At 38.9% G+C, this 19,690-nt stretch overlaps 1 protein-coding gene across 1 annotated transcript in view; it reads right to left on the bottom strand.

Annotated features, from left to right (window-relative positions):
• Ccdc141 (coiled-coil domain containing 141) overlaps window positions 1-19,690 on the bottom strand; it is a 189,912-nt gene that overhangs the window by 57,935 nt on the left and 112,287 nt on the right. The window contains exon 10 of the mRNA XM_010636779.2: window positions 13,828-14,000. Within this exon, the coding sequence (XP_010635081.1) occupies window positions 13,828-14,000 (173 nt within the window). The remainder of the gene's footprint in view (window positions 1-13,827; window positions 14,001-19,690) is intronic.

Raw genomic sequence — 19,690 nt, 5'->3', positions numbered from 1 at the left:
TTCCATTTTTTTTCCTTTTTTTCTTTTCCTTTCCCCCTCCTTCCTCCCTTGTTCCCCTACTCATCTGAACATGCAGATGCTGAAATCTTTAATCTCCCATCAGTCATTTTCTTCAGATGCTAATAAAGATTAACATGATGACTCTTAAATTTAATTACCCAGAGTTTAAAAAAAAAAAGATCTTGGAACAAAGTACAGATTTCAGTAATTTTAATTCAAATAATTAATTTATGACTCTGTAAAAATGACTTTAATTAGTAATAAAATGAGGCAAAATCCCAAAGGTCAGAGAGGAGAAGTCACCCCACTAGAATGACAGGGAGGCTTGTGACACAGGCCAGGCACACTCAGATGTGTCCTGTGGGTACTGCAGGGTCTTAGACAAGTGTAGCCAAGAGAAAACAGGAAGTCACCTTGAGAAATCTTCCTCTCAACATTACACTTGGAACAGTTAGTTTTGCATTTTAATACTCAGAGATAGGGAAGAACATAATAAAGACATCAGGAGATTTTACAGGTAATTCCTAATCTACAAATTCTATAAGGGCAATGTAATGCTAATACGAATCACATTTTGACTAGGTTTTAAACTGAGATATTATAAACTACAAAGGCATTTTCAGTCCCAGATTTCCTATATACTATTGGTCCCAAGTTTCTAAAGCATAAGAAAATCTGGGCTGAGAAGGATAAAGCAAATCAGCAATACCGTGGAAAGACAGTACCGAGGACAAAGCTTGTGGGAGTAAACTGGCAACCATGTGAACAGGAAAGATAGCTGGAAATGGTGGGGAAATGATTCAGAAAAATTCAGAAAGATGAAATAGAGCTTGAAAAAGTGCATCAACAAGAAGTAAGACATTCCCTGCACCTCTGTGTGGCCTATGTGCCCCACCCCGAAGGCGCCCTGTGTCCATGGCAGTTAGACATGATTTTACCAACCACATATCGGGTGGGGCCTCCAAGAAGGTAGCTGGGAGAGGACGACAGATTTTGAGTAGACTACTCTAGGCCTCCGTAGCCAGGTTCAGCCATGCCTCTAGGTTCTGTTGATTTTGTTCTTCTTTCTCTTTGGCCTACTCCAAAGAATGTGGTTGTCAGCCAGCTTTGGGGCCTAACTGTAAGTCCTGGCCATGACTTTTCTGGTTCCAAGGCTCAGTCCTACTCTCTGACTGATCTGAACTTGCTCTAGCATCCCCACTCCCTCCGAAATTTTCCCCTTGAATCCCCACCTCGCTTTAATTATCATACTCTAACACAATACTCCCTGAACCCAGCTAGCTACTGCTTTGACCATTCAAACCGAATGAGCTCTCGCGTCTCTAAAAGTATGTCACCTAACTGCATAGCACCATGGGAAATATGGATTATGGATTATGGATTTAGGCTTCTTACAGCTTTGTACAGTCTTAATCACGACTTAATAAATTCTCGCAAGAAATGTATCACTTTATTGTAGGGTTCTGTGTTTGTTTGAGACAGGGACTCATTATGCAGTCCAGGCTGGCCTTGGACCCACTATATAGTCCAGGTTGGCCTTGAACTCTCAGCCATCCTCCTGACTCATCCTGCAGAGGTCTGAGATTATGTACCTGTGATGCCATACCCAGCTCATATCACTTTGCATGAATCATTTAATAGAATGCTTATGATAACTCTTTGAAGTATAAAAGGATGTCAATAACTCTAATTCATAGCTAATGAAGCTGAAGATCCAGAATACAATAATTTGCCTTAGAGACATATAATAGGAAGTAGGAAAGCCCTCATTTAAAGTCAGGTCTCTTTGATACCGAATATGCACCTATTACATTTAGCAATTTTTATTTAATGATTACTTTAAAATCTTAATTTTGGAAAATTTAAGGAAACATAGATAACCTTACTTCAGTTTTTATCATATGATCCCATAACTGCAATTAATAATTATTGAATTTTTACTGCAACAGAACACGCTTTTCAATGTTTTAAGCAGTTTCTCTCGATTCTCACAATAATCCTATAAGCTGAGCTCAATTATTATCCCCACTTTGCCGATGAGCAGATGAAGGAGCAGAGCTTGGTCACTTGCTCTGTCAGGAAAAGTCCAGGATTTGAACTCATGTGACCTCACAGTCCATGCACATTACTGCTTTGCAGTAGCTTTCTGTTCCTGGGAGACATGGTGGGGGACACTTTTTCCTCTAGAACCGAGATGGCAAACCTCTTAGAGACGGACTGCCAAACTGCAAATCAAAACCCACTTCTTTACTGTAAGGTGCCAGCACTGCAATCAGACTTGAATACTGAGGTTTAGTTGAAAAAAACAGCTCGTACATTCATATTTTTTGTGTTAAAAGAAAAACACAATTACATGCATGCCACAGGTTTGCCACCACTGCTCTAGAATTCAACTTTGTTGAGTGTTGTTGGGTTTTTGTACAATAGGGTTGGCCTGACATGCTGTTTAGATGTTTTATTTTTATTAGCGCAAATTTACAGCACATAATTATCACAGTTACGATGGGGAGTGGATATAACCCATCACCATGCTTCTCACGTCCCCTCCGCCTCCCTCCCCTCCCCTCCCTTCAGGTCTTGGTCCCCTTCCCATTCGCAAAAGACCTATCTCCTTGTTTCCTATTATCTTTTATTTTGCTCTTGAACTTATTTCTTCCTTGGGTTTTTTGTATAAGAGAAACCATGCAGTATTTAAGCTCTTCTGTCTGATTTATTTCACTGAACATTATGGTCTCAAGATGTATCCATTTTCCATCTTTTCTGGATCCTCCAATTTATTAGAGTACAGGTTTTTGAAGTACTTACTAATAAACTTCTGGATTTCAGCAGTGTCTTTTGCGATTTTTGCCTTTTTCATTTCTAATTGCACAGATACCAACCCGTCTTTACTTTCCCTGACATGTTGGGTTGGAACAGGCTGCCTTCTCTAGCTAAAGCAGTGTGTCTGCAGTCTGCAAAATAGACACTAGAGGGCCATAGTCGCTTATTCAGACGGCACAGAAAAGAAAAAAAAAGAAAGCCAAAGCAAGCTTTTCTTTAGTAAAATTTAAAAATTGTATTTGAGCAACCTATAATTTTAATTTAGGTGACTCACAACCAACTAAACAGCATGTCTCTCTTTCTTCTTTTATTTTTCAATTACTTGGGGGAGATTTAGTCTCATTTGATCTTGGTTTGTTCCTCATCATACATTGCACTGTAAATTTTTTAAGAGAAAGGGATGGGACTCTGTTCTTGTACCTCTTACATCCTGAGCACACAATATTGTAAGTAGAGGCAATTAGTACACATTTTAAAATTAAGTACTTCCAGACCAATATTTAAGGGAAGAGAAGATATAGATTTAAGCAATGAGAAAAACATTACCATATTAAAAATGTCACTAGTAGAGTTGGGCATGGTGATGCATGTCTGTAATAACCTCAGCACTGAGAAGGCTGAGGCAGGAGGATCACCACAAGTTTGAGGCCAGCCTGGATACATAATGAGTTTAAGGTCAGCCTGAACATAGTGAGATCTGTCTCAAAAATTTTTTTTAACAAAAAATTGAAAAGAAATAAATAAAAATTTCACTGGTAACCATGTTCCATAGTTTTTGAACAATTGTGACTTTGCACTTTGGGCCATTTACAGGTATTTCAGGCTATTCAAAGCCTGCCTAATTTCTTATTTGGTATGCTTTAGCATTTATCATTGGGTTCAACCAAGTTTATCACGTACAGTTTGGTTCAACTGATGTAAATCCGTAGGAGGACAGGATGAATTACCTTGCTCTTCTGTGCATTTTTGCCTGGCCAGTTATACTCCAGTATTACTCGTGGCTTAGACTCATTCTGGTACAAGAAGTCCCCAGTCGTTCGGCTCACCCAAGCCTGTTGCTGCTTCCCTTTCTTCCTGGACTCAGTGATGTCATCTCTATCTCACGAGGTACTAATCTCTTTTTACCAATTCCAAATTGAAATGTGTCTGTCACATTACTAGTTCTAGGGCTACTCTCCTGCCTTTCTAGTCTATCTTTGTGAAACCCAATGTGGTCATTGCCATCAGCCCTGATTCCATCGTTGTCAGTGAAAAACTTTATATGCTGATTCTAGACACTTATTTTGAGCATTCAAAAACATTTTAAAACATGTATAACATGCCTATGGGAAATATCTTCAGTGCCTGCACATCAAGTGGTCTGATCAAAGAAAATATACTGAGGGAAGAGAGGAGGATCCAACAGTCCCCAGGAGGTACTTTTATTGTTCTTTCATAGCTGCCCCAGTGCCTTGCTACTGGTACACAGCTGTTCTCTCTGGGAGATATCTTCTTTGGCTGCAGCAGGCTTTGGGCAGACACCTGTTCCAGACGACTCTTCCCTGCAGCTTCTCTGGATGATTCTGCCCCTCTGCAGCCCCCTTCAGTTAAGATGGAGAGGGGACCCTTCCCTACCCATGACCAAACAGAAAGTCTGACACTGCATAAGCATTAGCTCACCTTTTCTCTATTAAGAGCAACCTCTCCATACCCTTAGTACTTGCAACCCCTGTACTCTTCCCTGCTTATCTTGTAAGATGAGTCCTGTTAAACTCTTTCCTAGATGGCATATTATTGCTTGTTTGTGATTTTTATCTTGAATAGAGCATGGTGAGCCAGTCAACTAGGAGCTGGTAACACTAAAGGCCTAAAGTGGCCAGCAGCTGAAATGGGAGACACAGAAGGCAGCTAGCAAATAGAGAACAATGGGCAGTCATGGAGAAGGGCCAGGAGCCATCATCTCTGAGAGCTGACATCTCCCATGGCTGGAAGGGTTCTCAAGTCCTACTGGTAAGCAGCTTGATTCAACCTGCAGGGAGGGTTCCTATCACTAAAAGAGCTGACAGCTGCTGAAACTGCAGTTCAAAGCCCAAGGCTTTTAACACTGAGAGCTACACTTTGCAGTTTTGTGATTTCTGTCCAAATTGAGCAAGAACCCTCAGCCAACTGATAACATCTTGGAAGAATGTATGGCAATTTCCCCCCTTTATAGGGCCCTGATGAAGAGGGCAGACAACGGTGATGATAATCAGCAAGCTCAAGGATCTACATGTAGCTAACAATGCTTGCCAACCTGTGACATTATGACTCCATAATTCACTAGCAATTCTCACATGAATTGAAGGTAATAGAATTCCTTAGTTCCCCAAGAATGAGTCCTATTACTCCTCAGGAATATTGAATTAATGAAGGGACAAAGACTAAAAAGTGGATTTAAAAAAAAAGTTGTTTGAACCCAAACATGGTGCCTGTCATTTTGTTCTCATTCAGAAGCAATGTTGCTTGTGTGTGGCTGATTGGGCAGAAGAGGGGCTACCAACAAGCTGGATTTCCAGCTCTAGTAGCCTTTGGCTTTATGATTTGCATTGGAAATATTGATTGACCTTTGGGTTTTCTATGTAGGGATGGATTAGGTGATGCCTGTCAGAGTGTGAGCATGAGTTTTACCAGATTACTTCTGATATTGACTTTGCCTTTTCCAATATCACAGATACTCAGAAATGATAGACTGTGAAGGTTCCTTCAGACATTTGTTAGAGGCTCCATAACGGGAACATTTTCTTCTTTATTCACTGCACCAATGGAGGAGGAGCAAAGGGAAAGAAAAATGATTTTTTTTTCTCAAAAAGCAAAGACATACTGACTTTTGGTTCAAGAATAAACTGTTCTGTTTACTGTAGGGAAGCACTTGCTCTATCTCTGCATCTGCTGCACACTGGGGCTGGGGGAAGAGAGCTAATCCCAATGCTAATGTGTTTTAATGATTCTTTCTGGAGAATGGCAAGTTGCTTTCAACCCTTTCATAAATTACTATTGGCAGCCCATCTGGATTAGGAGCCGAACCAGATGGTAAACACTTGACAGCTTGCTCTGTCTCATCAGAAAGGATCAGATGACCATATTTTTCTTTTCGTCTATGGAAAAATTATACTTGGGAGATGAAGAAATATCTTCCTTATCTCTATCTTGCTGTTTCTTTCAACAGGAACCTGAACAGTGTTCTTCCGTGTTTATGATTGTCTTTATTTTAGAGGAAAAAACTACTGCTCCCTAGTTTCCATTCCTATTTGAATAAGTGCCATTTGTGCTGCAGAAGTGAAATGGATATGTTTTTATAATACATTTTTTTATTTAAATTATATACTTGGATAATGTCTCTCCACCAAATAAGTAATACACACATGTACACACATGCACATGCAAGTACACACAAACACACACACATTCCTTTTATATATAACTAAAAATGAATAAAAACACAAAGCAAAGTAAGGAGGACTGAAGCCACAAGGCTCTTGGGTTCTGGTCAAGATGAGTGTAGGGATGACTAAAAGTTCTAGTCCTATGATGCCTCAGAGAAAAACATGTGTGTCCTATATGAAGGAAACCATAGCTAAGGTTCTACCTTAAACCAGTAAAGGTGAAAGGTTCTCCTTCTTTGTAAAAGGAGACTGAGAATTCTGTAGTCAATTGAGACTGGATGTCATGGGATGAGACAGCAGGGCAGTCAGGAATTGTCCCCAGCCACCTCCTGGCTTCCTGATTATTATTTGAGGGCCACAATCTCTCCGTGGGAGCTTAGGCGGCTCCAGTCACACAACACAATATGATTCTGGGCTGGAGGCCCTATGCATCCATGTGGAAATTGGTTAGGAGAAAAAGCAAAGAGGAGAGAACAAATCAAACAAAACATGGCCAAAGAGTAAACCCCTCTGACTCCAAATCAGAGTACAATCCATACTTTCCAAACATATGAAGAGAAGCAATCCTAAAATAATCATAAAGCAATAAGTGCACACCAGCTGAAGTGCAAACACACAGAGCAATCTGAAAACAACTAAAAAAATAAATACATCCGAGATCATCAGTGATAAAGGGAACACCTACACCCATAATGAAAGAACAAGAAACTCTACAACGAACCCTGTCAGAAATAAAACAAAACTGTGTCTGAAAAGCATCAGTTAGAAATCCTAGAAATGAAAACAATACTAAAATTTCTTATGAAAACTGAAAGAAAAAAAATGAAAGCAGGGCAAAAATTAACCAAAAAGAAAATTAGTCCAAAGGACTCATTGAGAATGCAATACAAGGAGCTAAAGGGAATGAAAAATGTGAAAGATAGATTGGAAGATAGACTGGAAGCCTCTGACAGTCTTCTAGCAGGAAGTAAATGGGAAAATGGGAATAGCAGAAAAGCAGTATTTAAAAATACTGGTTTTCAGGTTGAAACCATTGTGAGCAGCACTCCGATGAGCACCTTGTCCATAACCATGCCCACTTACATCCCTTCCTCGCTCTTCTCTCCCTGATATCTCTCATCTGAGAGCACTCCTCCCCAGATCCAGGGCAGAAGTGCCTCCCCCTGGTCAGCCCTCCTTGCTAGACTCCACATAGCCAGGTCTTCTTGCCCTGGGTTCCCCTTACTTCACATCACATGATCATTATCATCAATGAGTAAGTTCACACTGATGTCTCTTAGAGATATTTTGCAAGAACCCCATAGAGTCACTCCTGAATTTAATGGAAAGTGTGAACTTTTGGCACCTTTTGTACCAAGAGTTTCAGAAGGATAAAAAAAAAATTAACAGTGTTAACAGGCCCAGATTGCAGTTCTGACATTTACTCAACCTCTAAAAAGAACAACTTAATATAGACATGAAAATATTTGGAAGCTGGCTGAGTTAACAGTCATAAGAACTCAACTTTGTAATTTCCTAAATTTCAGTATCTGACATTTACCATGTAAATGCATCATCAAACTCTTAAAACCAGTTATTTTTAAGCTCTTAAATGTTTGGCAGAATTCTTAGAAAATGCAATCATAGATGAATACATTAGGCAAGGAAATTTGGGGTATTGTTTATTATTGAAGATTTTTGTTTGTTTCTTACTGATGATTTAAAAACATTTTTTTTTCACTATGACAGAGGCTTTCCTTTGATGTCATGCTGACCCCTTAACATTCTAAATGAACTATGTATGTAAATACATGTATGTAAATAGCAAGGAAAGTTTAAAGGAAAAAAAAAAAAAGGTTTCTTGGGGGGTTTCAGCTCCCAGGGTAGCCCTGGGGTCTGGTTGAGACGGTACTGTCAATAAAACAATTAAGGAGTGATTCAGAACAGCACAGAATGAAAAGGGAAGTCCTGAGACAGAGGGGACAGGTGCAAAGGAATTCAAAGAAAGCATTATGTAGTAAATATTGATTTTGTTTGTTGAAGACACAGAGCCTTCACCTATCTCAGACCACTGAATTCAGCAACCATTCATGGCCCTCTCCAATCCCACCTGCCTTATCCTGACTTCAGAGCTTAGGCTTGTGTCTCCTTTCTCTGGTGAGGTGTCCCCAACGCTCACTGTCCACTCGGCTGGACGCACTCGCTGGATACACAATTCCCTGACTGAATGTTAGTCCAGATTTATTTATCTTTGGCCTTGAGACCCATAGCTGAGCTGCTTATGTGCTTTTTCAGTCTTTTTTTCCCAATAAACTGGAAGAAAGGAAAACTATAGAGAAGGTGGGACTTGAGTTGAAACCAGAAGGCACAAAGTAAGCACAGTTGAGTAAAAAAAGGAATCCCTGTTCAGTGAGTAACCAGGTACCTTGTTATTGACTGGTGTTGAATAAAAGAGGAGAAAATGATCTAGCCATCTCACAAAATAGTTCAGAATGATATTCCAGCACTCATTCACCTCCTACTGCTGTGGAACAGAAATTAGAGCAACTTATTGTATGTCTCTGTACCCCAGTTTCTTCATCTACAAAAGAGGCACAATGATCATCATAGTGCCCACAGTACCCAGTGAGGATTAAATTTTTTAATGTATTGACCACACTCGTTGTTGCTAACAAATTAACTTTGAACACAGTCTAAGTTCTACCTAACTCTTTGGTCTTATTTTATAACCTGTCTTCTTGTAGCTCTCTTCTCCCTTCTTTCTTGCTATGGATCTGGAAGGTCCACTCATCCCAGAGGTTTTTCTGGACTTCCCATCTGAAACAGTCCCTTCACCATAATAACTCTCCATTCCATCTCGCTTTTGCATTTTCTCATATTATTCACTGCTGTGTACGAGCATCTCACTTCTTTATTTGGTTGGACCTTTCTTCCCACCAGTATGTAAGCTGCACGAAACAAACTCTTCACTGACTGCATTAGATGCTTAGGAGCACCTGACTCACAAAAGTCATGGAAGGAATTAATAGATCCTGTTTTGTCCTAACCTCATTAACATCCATAACATCAACCAAGAGAAGCAATGGTAGCTAACTTAATGAAAATTGTGGGAAAAGAAAGCAAAATTCTACTTAACTCTTGTGTTTATTTCTCTATAAAATAAGCAAATATAGTAAGAAAGTGGTAATATTGAAGCAAAACAGATAATACTCAAAGTTATACCAAAGCAAAATATTCAGTCAAGGTAAGAGGTATAAATTTAAATCCACCATGGCAGCATAGAATGAAAACTGATGGTATCTTTTACATAGGGACAAAAATTGAGTTTATATACTTACACTTATATGTATACTTATAAATCCTACAATAATTTTAACAAACAGGATAGGCAAATGAATATATCGCAAGGAAGCCTGGTCCTTCTGGAGGTTTTTATGGTTTTGATCTCTAAATTGGCAGCTATACTAAGAGAAAGCAAAGGAAGGCCCTTTATTCGTCTGAATATGGAAAACTGTACGGTCTCACAGTCTCAGGCCTAGCATTTCAATCACTGCAGCTTCCTCTAACTTAAAATTGCAGAATACTATGTTTAGACTCAGTGCTCAAAAATTATGCCAACCAAGGTCTAGGAAGAGACATAGGCCAGAAGTTAAGGTGTTTAAGCCTCACTACAGTCCAGGTTTGACCGTCATCACACACTATAATAGGTAGCTAGCACCATAACCAAATGCAAGGAATACACTAAAATATCTTTATCATTACTGTATACTTAGATTATATGACAGATGTTCTCTGAAAAGATAAAAATTAATTAACAATGTCTCAGAATTATCATCAGATTGTAGGCTAGATATAGAAAAAGCAAGGAAAAATGAAAATAACTATTATTTGTGAGGTTGCCCAAAATTCAAATGTATTTGATTCGAGGAAAAACAGTGTGGGTCTGTTCCTAACAAGGAAGTAATTACAGAGCAATAATGACAAGGTCTCAGACTTACAAAGTTTATCTTGATAAATGTGAGCTTCTGAGCTGTACTTTTAATTACTATCAGGAAATATTTATCTTCTCTATTTTAATCATAAAATTCCTCATTAATTAAAATAAATACGACAATTTGGTGTGGTTCACTGTATGTGATTTTCTGAACTAGTGCTCACTCTGTTATAGCTTTCTGAAGTAGCCATATGGCTCTTAGTATTTTGTTTTTAAAGTTCTTTGTATAAAGCCGGGCGTGGTGGCCCACGCCTCTAATCCCAACACTCAGGAGGCTGAGGCAGGAGGATCGCTGTGAGTTTGAGACCACTCTGGGCTACATAGTGAGTTCCAGGTCAGTCTCAACTACATAGTGAGACCCTGTCTCAAAAAACCAAAAAAAAAAAAATGTTCTTTGTATAGAACATAGCAAAGTGAACTAATGGTTTATAAGCATGCTGTATGTACAAGGAGAGGTGCCATCTCATTCTATTTAAGAAACTGTGAAATGTGTATCTCCATTTTACAAATGAGGAAATTGAAGTTCAGAGAAATTAAGTTTAAAAGTTATATTATTTTTGTTCTCAGGTTGCAAGAAATAAAGCTCTTTTGACCTAAGTCTTAAGTTTCTTATTCACCCCAGTTTTCAGATGTCTGAGAGAAACCTAGTTGTTTTTGTGTCTTGGTGGTGTGGCTGCCATTCAGATGCCTAGGAAGTAAGTCACAATGATGTTCAATAACATATACATTTCTCTGTTGAAATTTATGGTTACTTCTATCACCACTACTCTAAATTCTGTCTGTAAGACTGAAATTTGAAATTTCCTCTCTGGGTTCTGCTTCTTTCCTTTGATGGAGACCCAGGCCACTGGGAAGATGGGTCATTAGATGACAAAGTGCAGCAAGTTCCAAATAGAATGCATGAGACTGAGGTCAGTAGCCACACACAGCTGCAGTTTGCAACTGAGATTCTAATGCTTTTCAATGCCATCTTTAATGGCTTTCTATTCTGCATCTAGCTTCTGAGTCAAAAATATATTTTGCCAAGAAACAATTTCACTTTACTTTCTATTCCTCCCACAAAATGAAAGTAGCACTGATTTATAAAATACTATGATATCTCAGGGCAACCAAACCCCTTCAATTATTGTAAGAGCTTATATTTCTAAGATATTAATAGAAATCGTATGGCTTATTTATAAAAATCCAGTCACCTAACCATTAATTCAAATTTTTAAAATAGTCCTAATTTTCGTTTTTCCTATTAAGACCCAGTCTGCCTCCTGAAAACAAAATGATAGAGTTCCCTTTGAAAAACAATAAATATACAAAAATAAGAGTAGAGAAAGTAAAGCAAACATAAGAATGAGACTAGCTAAGTAAACAAACATGTCAACCACACAAAATAGATGGCCAAAAGTCACCCCATACAAAAATAAGATTAAAAAATATATAAAATAAAAGCACTTCTCTTATGTTTTAAGTATTGAAAACAAAGTGCTACTGATTGGAGCAAAGAGGATAAAGTTCAGCAGTGAAAAGTTGAGACTGCCTTTTTAGCTCTAGGAATGAAATGTCAAAACCAACCAGAAACTAATTTCTGGCCAAGAAGCAGATTGGATTTACCCTCATCCCCTAATTGGCAAGGAAAAGACAAATGTATGAAACCATTGTTTCCAGAGTGAACAACAGGTATCACAGGACAGGATCCCAGAGAAAGAAAACAAAGGAGATGAGCCTTATGATTGATCACACTAGCTTATTGCCTGGGAGGTTGTTCCCCAAGCAAAGCTCAGGTGGGTGGAACCCTAAAAGCCCAGAGCCCCTGCTAAGTCAAGAAGTCAGGCATCAGGCTTCTGAGAAGCCAAGGACTCAGAATTTGCTGGGTGGAGTACTAAGTGGGACTAAAACAGTACTCCAAAGATCTGGAAAGTGTCTTAGGCTGAATTCTGATTTGTCCATAGATGAAGAATATCCCCAACGCCAGAGAATACAACACAAGCAAAGAGTAGCTTGACCAGAGAAATAATATCAGATGGGATCTCAGAGCCACTCATTAAATAGAGTTAGGATCGTTCTCTGATGATAAGGGCTGACATCACCACTTAATTCAGCCATCACATAACTCAAATCAATGTCAAAGGTACCCTGAGTGGAGGCACAATACATGCCTATTCTATCTCAAGACTGCCTTCTGGGTGGCTCAAGACATTTATACCTTCTGGAAAAGTGGGCGTGGCTGGGGTGTGGTGGGGCCAGTAGGGAGGTCTTGCATGTCTACTTGGGCCCACATGGGGGCATATCAGAATCCTGGAGTCTAATGGACTCCACCACCACTTTCTGTGAGCCTTGGAGTTGAAGCAAAGGCACGTAGCAGCTACAGTTGTCATTAGTGTTTTTTCAAAGGGGAGAGTTACTTGTGCTTCTCATGGCCTGCCTCAACCATTTGGATCTTGCTGGAAGACCCAGAATTATTTCTAACTTTATCTTTGCATGGTGCTGCAGCAACCACCAAGAGCCTGGATTACACATCTGTGTCAAGATTCAGACTGTATTATGAAGAGAAAATCCTCTAAACCTGGACTTCCAAATCAATACTTTGAGACATATCTAAAATAGAGCAAAACAGGATTGGAACAGAAAACAATTTTTACCACACTCCACTTATCTCATTATTCTTCAAAGCAAATGTTTTTGAGTTTCAAAATTATAGATATGGAAGAAGAAAAACTGGCTTAAACCCATTTGTACAAATTCATTAAGTTGTTCTTGGTCAGAATGTAAGCCTGTCTTCATTACTTCCAGTCAATACTTGTTTCATGGTCTATTCTGTCATCTACCATTTGTCTTCCAATTCCTGTTCTCTTCCACTTTCCCACTGCATTCTCAAGATCTCTTTCTCACCCACCCAACTCTAATTCACCAAATGCACTCACAGAAATGAGCCTTACTGCACTGTTCAAAGGTATGGAGTATGGGGCCCACACATTTGGATTCAAAATCTGGGTCTGTCCTGAACTTTCATGAGTTACTTAAGCTCTCTGTGTCTCACTTACCTTATCTGTACAAGGAAAACATTAATACTATGTGCTATGTAGAGCTACTGGAAGGATTATTGAGATAATACCCCTAAAGCTCTTAGCACTAAGCCTGGCACATAACAGGCTCTCAATAAATGTGAGCTATTGTTATTAATAGTCCTTTTTTTACTTGAGGTTTTGCTTGGTGAACCACAAGGTTATAAATGAAAGAAAATTCTGGTACTTTTTTTTTCAGAAAGGAAAAATTGGATAGGACAGACTCCAAACTTATGAACTAAAGGAAGGAGGGCACATTATGAAGATGCTAGGATATGAAAAGCTTGAGAATGAAAGCTCTGCTTGTTTTGCCCATTCCCTTGCCCCTCATCAGAAACATGCAAAGAGGAAGCTTTAGCATCTTTAAGTCCTCAGGCTTAGAATATGGCCTCACTTCTGGATGATCAATATGTGTTGAGAATTACTATTGACCACAATTCAATAGAGCCTTTTAAGCCATATCATAATGCAGCAAAACATCAGCAGCAGGAAAAGAAATCATGCAACTTATATTTTAATAGGTTGTGCAAACTGTGAAGAAGCTTGTTATGCTGAGGATGAAGTGGACTTTACTCACCTGCAGGAATCTACTTGGTTGATTAAGGTTTGTCCCTTTTGCAAAGCATCAGCTGTGCACACTTTAATTTCTTTGTGTAATTCCTCATGCCTGGCTGCCAAGACAGGCAGACTTAAACCCTCTGATTTAAGGAGCTTAAGGTAAGCTTCAACTCTTCCAAGTACATCAAATGCCTGCCAAAGAAAACATACTTTCATTTTCTGCTCTTCTAGTTTAAAATCTATATCAATGTGTGCATGAAACACTAGCAATTAAACCAGGGCATTCAGTTTATTAGTTTGAACATAACAAAAATCAATTATCCAAGTCTTAGAAAACAGCAGTAGAGTTTGCAGGTTCCATTTGGGAAAATGATCACAGGTTAGTTCAGCATAGATAAATGCCAACACCATAAAAATATCAAGAGAGTTTAAATTGAGATTGCATCTATACAACACAAACAGTTCTAAATGTGTGGAATTTGTAGAGTTGGGTTCATAATTTCCAGTAATGGTGTATACAAATAATAGGTGAGCTATTTAAAAATATCATGCAGCCCTTCATGACCTGAATGTCTCTGTAATAGCCTTGGAAGGAAATTTAATAAACTACCTTTTGAACCTGAATTGTACAGGGATATATTAAAAATATTATAATGTGTACTCCTTCCCTGTCTTTTCAAATATAAGACCCAATCCCACTCAATTCAAGCCATCTATCTGCCTACAGAGATTAGAACTGAGTTCTAAAGCAGTACAAAGAGAAATACTAAGGCAATATTTAATTTCTGACATACAAAATAAGATTATGCAGAAAAAAAATGGAGCCTTGCCAGCCAAGATACTGTCTTGAGAGAAGTTTTTCCATTCTTTTATTTTTTTTTCCTGTATTAGCAGACCAACCTCCCATCATAGGATATTAACCTTATAGAGTTAGCATAGAGGATAGGAACTATCCATTGGGCCAGTAAGGCTTCTTTTGCACTAAGATAGAGAATATCTCACAGAAAGGCAATAAGACAGGACCATGATAACCTGAAGGGGGAAAAAAGAAAACAGAGTGCAGTGATCTTTGTAGGTATCCTGATCTCTGACGTTTGGTATGAAGAGCAGATGAGTTAGATAAATTGAAGAAAAGCTGAACAGCAAGAAAGTTCTTGCACATTGACCTTCACCATGATGGGAAGAAGTTACCTTGACAAAAGCTCCATCCCAGTCTAGAGAATGGTCTTACCACAAAAAGCCATTTATTTAGTCAGGTAGGGCTTTGAAGCCTAGCTTTCCCATGCTGTTGAGTTGGATCTATTGAGGTTGACCACCAAGTGTAGTAGGAGGACCCCACAGAAGACTCTGGGGATCCTAGAAGAGGGAAATGAGAACAGATGGGCTGATGGGTATGGTCCCACTGAAGCCCAAGAGAGGTGAAGGGAGCAAGGGTGAGCTGACTCTCAGGAAACCCAGTTTAAATAGATGCACGTCCAGTTATGGAGGTGTAAATGCACCCATATTCCTGACATCTGCGTGTTTCAGTGGGAATGAATTTTAGTAGCAGAATTGAAACTGGACAAAATTGAAATTTACAAATGAAGTCTCTCAAATGCCTTTTAATTATATATTGATATACTATTCTACGACCAATGTGTTCATATCACCGAAGTCTACTCACTCTACTCACTTAGAATGCTTAAAACAAAACCATTCTCATTTAGGTGGCAGCTGTGAGAGTAACGCCGGCAGTTGAATGAGAACTGACTACATGCTTACTTCCACACCATGTGTCACCCAGTTACTCCTCATCCGGTCACCAAGTCCTATGGAAAGCCAGCCGCACCCCAAACATGTTATCCTTACACATCCTAGGAGGGAGCAAGAAGTTATCCATGCTCTACTAATGGGGAAGCAGAGTCTCAGAGGTTGAAATAATTGTACAAAGTCCCAGTTCTAAGTGGCAAATTTGGGATTTATTCCCAACTTAGCCATGAGGCATGCAGTTTTAAACCCCAGTTTATGGTTGCATGTGGCAAAGAATTACCATGGGAGGCCTAAGAAAGAAGGATTATTTTAGAAAAGCTTGTTATCTTGGGTGGAAAAGATAGTGTTTTAAAAGTTTCTTTTTGTAGGTAAGTATGTGCTTTTCCTTCTAGGTGAGAAAAGATACAGAAAAAAGTTGAAAGATTGATATAGAGAAAGATGGAAGAAAATGTTCTCTTATAGGCCTGCAAAAGAAAGCTTTTAAAAAGAAACTTTAATCCTAAGGAATGCTTTCTCATTTGATCTTTTTTCTCTCTTACAGTTGACAGTGGAGCCACATGCAATGAGAAACAACGCTTAAAAAGAAGATGATCAGACAATCCTCTAGGTCCTTCTCTCTCTCATGGAAACCTCATGTGGCAGTAACCACTGCTTTTAGAATTTTGTTTACATTTTAAAATTTGCTTTACATAGTTTGAATAAAGTAGAGCTTCTTGTTAATTGAAGACTATAAAGTCAATGCCTAAAGCAAGAATCTTAACTCCCTGTAAACCAAAGTGAGCACCCTTCAAGTATTAATATAGGTGACTTGGTGCTTACAGTAACACATATTCATATCTAGAAATGAGAAATCCTGAACTACACTAAAGGAAGAAACAAAGGGAACATCTGGGTGTCAGACTGTTCTCTCTTTTCTTCCTTTAAAATAGCCCTCAGGATCCTGGTATGAAGGGGGGAAAATGGAGAAAGCTGAAGTTCTTTTTCTTGTCTACAAGTTGAGCTCCATTTCATTTTAATGTTAAACCATTATAATCTTCATATATGTCATGTGTGTTTTGAGAATTAAAGAAAAAATATGAAAGTAGGTATGATGGTAGATATGCAACAGGTGCTCAGAAAATATTTGGGGCTGTTATTCTAAATCTCAACTGATGACTGAACACATCTTTCCAAAGTCACCTAGAAGACCACCTGCTACCTGCCATTCACTCCCCAAGGCCTTTTCCCTTGTGGCTCCACTAAACAGACCCTCAGGCCTTGGTTTCGTCTTCATAGGAGTTAGGTACTAAAGTCACAAGGTTATTACATGCATGTGAGATATCATTCTCTCATTCCTGAATGCTAGAATATAAACATTATTTCCTAATGCGATAGAAATAAATTTAAGTGCCAATCACTAGAAGAAGAAGGTCACCTATCGAGGAAAAAAGATAACCTATAACTTGGAATCAAATTAGCCAAAATTTCTCCCAAAGCCTTTCTCTAACAGATCAAAGTGTTAGCAAAAGCATATAGTAATGAATTGCTCAGAGTGTCTTCTTAGAACCATGGCTTAGAAAGGAGATGAGTAGTTCATTCCTTCATTAGCTCAGCAAATGCATTTGTAGCAATACCTGCAGGTAAAGTAGGCTGGATGACATAGGAGAGATTTTTCTTCAATCTTAATCCTAACTGAACCCTAAGGGGAATAAATTGGTGACTCAGAAATAAGAGCTAACATCTAGACTTTAAAAGGAAGCCTTTTTGAGATTTTGCTGCCTGTGATTGGATTATATGCAGTGCTCCTTTCTCTTGTTTCCATGTAGAATATGATAAGGACTCTTTGTGCCCATTCGAGAAATGATCCAAGTGTCATTGCTCTCACTCAACTCCCAAAATAGAATAGAGTGCTTTTCTGTTTGTTTCTTCCATGGGGAGGTGATAGACAGGATACAGCAGTGAAAGAATCTCTGTTGCACGTACCGTACAGCACAGGTTATTCCTGGCAATAAGAACAAGGTGACCTCCACATAAACTCCTTTGGATTTAATATTTCCTCTTTAGTTTTTCTCTTTATAGCTCCTTCTTTTTATCAAACCTTATATGTGCAGGTCAAATAAATCTTTTATGATTGGATTGGGAAAAAGGACATGAGCGCAAGATAATATTTTCTCCTGGGTTATAGCTCTTCTTGACCTTTCATATGGTACAACTCAATTGCTTAGCACATAATGAGGAGACAGCATCCACTGTTTTGCCCCTAATTTGGAATAGACAAAGGAGTTGCTTGATTTTTTTTTCTCTAAGAGGGTATAAAAACCTTTCCTTTTTCCCTTATTAAGTACAGATCCAAGGCAGGCTGTACCACATTAAAGAGAGATGGTATCAGGACATGGCACATTTTATTCTTTCAAAAATATCTACAAGACTAATAATGTCAACAAGAACCAGGAGTCACTCAGCACAATCCTTACATCCTGCTGTTTCACAAAGATGCTCAATGAGTGATACTGTTAGTTTCTTGACTAATTCGAAAGAATTGACATTAAATAATAACAATCACAGAACAAAGCTACAGAATCTTGAAAATAACCAAGGACAGAAAAAACTTAACTTCTCATTAGACTGCTTGACTTCACCACTTGTGGAAATTCAGTATCTTATCAAGACTGAAATTTCAGTTTCTTTTCCTAAATATCATCCCAGACTTCTGCTGGCTCCCAACCTGTACAGCTGACCTTAACTCAGGTTCAGGCCAAAGAAGTTCTAGCTTTCAAATCCAAGAAGGCTGGGGCTAACAGCTTCTAAATTCCTGCATCGTTGGCTGTTCCTGCCTATTCCTTGCCTCTTAAAGATTGGTGCCACTGGGCCTGGAACTCTCTCCTTGTTACAAGAGAATTCCTGGTGCTGAAAACAAGGACTTTAAACCACTAGTTCCCAAAGCAGGTTTTGCCTCAGGATCTGAAAAGCTGAAAACAAATGGAAAAGTGAGAGTTTTATGTTAAAAGTGTAATGGCTAAAACTTGGAAACCGCCCAATTGCCCATCAACTGGAAAGTGGATAAAGATGTGTTTTTTTTCTAAAATGGAGTACTATTCAGCCATAAAGAATGAGAAAGTAGGCCTGGAGTCACCATCACTCCAGCATCAGGAAGGTAGCCACATGGGCACCCCTGAACCCCCATAACTCCCCTTACCCCCCCACACTCTCAGACCTCCTGATTGTGCCAGTCCTTGGACCCACTCTGCAGAGGCAGAGGTGGTCATAAAGGGTATTTTTCTGAGTTCCCAACTTTGAACATCTTTAAAGAAAGGGCGTGGGAAACCCCTAGTAGAGAATTAAATGGTAAACATACTATATTGAAAAGTTTGTTCACTGCAGACATGTTCTGGACTGCTTCTTGATTTCAATTTAATTCAAATGGTTTAAGGGTGATAGACTAGTGACTACCACAGATGGTCAGTTTCCAAGTTGTGCTTGATCTTAATGTGTTGCTGATTTTATCAGTTGGGATAAAGGATTGTGGTTGATCTGATGAGCTGTTTTCTCTGATGTTATGAAGATGAGAATGTCTGTGGGTCATTAGAGACACAGAAGCTAGGGAGCAACTATCCAAGGACAGCCCGACAACAAAAATAAAAATGAGAAAACACTTAAGCAAGACACAAAGACAGACTTCCAATTCACCAATGGCAAACAGTAGGGCAAATGAGGATGAAAAGTCTGATAGTGAACCACAAGGACACCCTGAACTCAAAGCACAGGAAGTAACAAAACAGATCAATCAGGCTCTAGAAAAATTCAAAACAGAATAATTTCCCAGATAACCATAGAGATAGTGAGCAAAATGGAAGTCGAAATTTGAGACTCTAGAGCAGAAACTGACAAAAAAATAGATGAGCTCAGGACCATGAAAGAAGCCATGAAGGCCCAGCATAAGAAATGGAAAAAATGAATGCCCAACAGAGGAAAGAAATGGAATCCATAAAACAGATTCAAACAGATATCCAGGAGGTTGAACACTCCATTGAACGTGTACGCAGCAGAATAAAAGAATGCAAAGATAGACTCTCAGATATAGAAGATAAGATTGCATGCAGTCAGTGACCATGAAAAGAGAGGTCTCTTAAAAACAGTAGGGGATCATGAGAAAT

Source organism: Fukomys damarensis, unplaced genomic scaffold (genome assembly GCF_012274545.1).
Source record: "Fukomys damarensis isolate Sample0158 unplaced genomic scaffold, DMR_v1.0_HiC HiC_scaffold_26, whole genome shotgun sequence".
Lineage (NCBI taxonomy): Eukaryota > Metazoa > Chordata > Mammalia > Rodentia > Bathyergidae > Fukomys > Fukomys damarensis.
The sequence above is the reverse complement of the archived record's forward strand: the minus strand, read 5'-3'. Positions and strand labels throughout refer to the sequence as shown.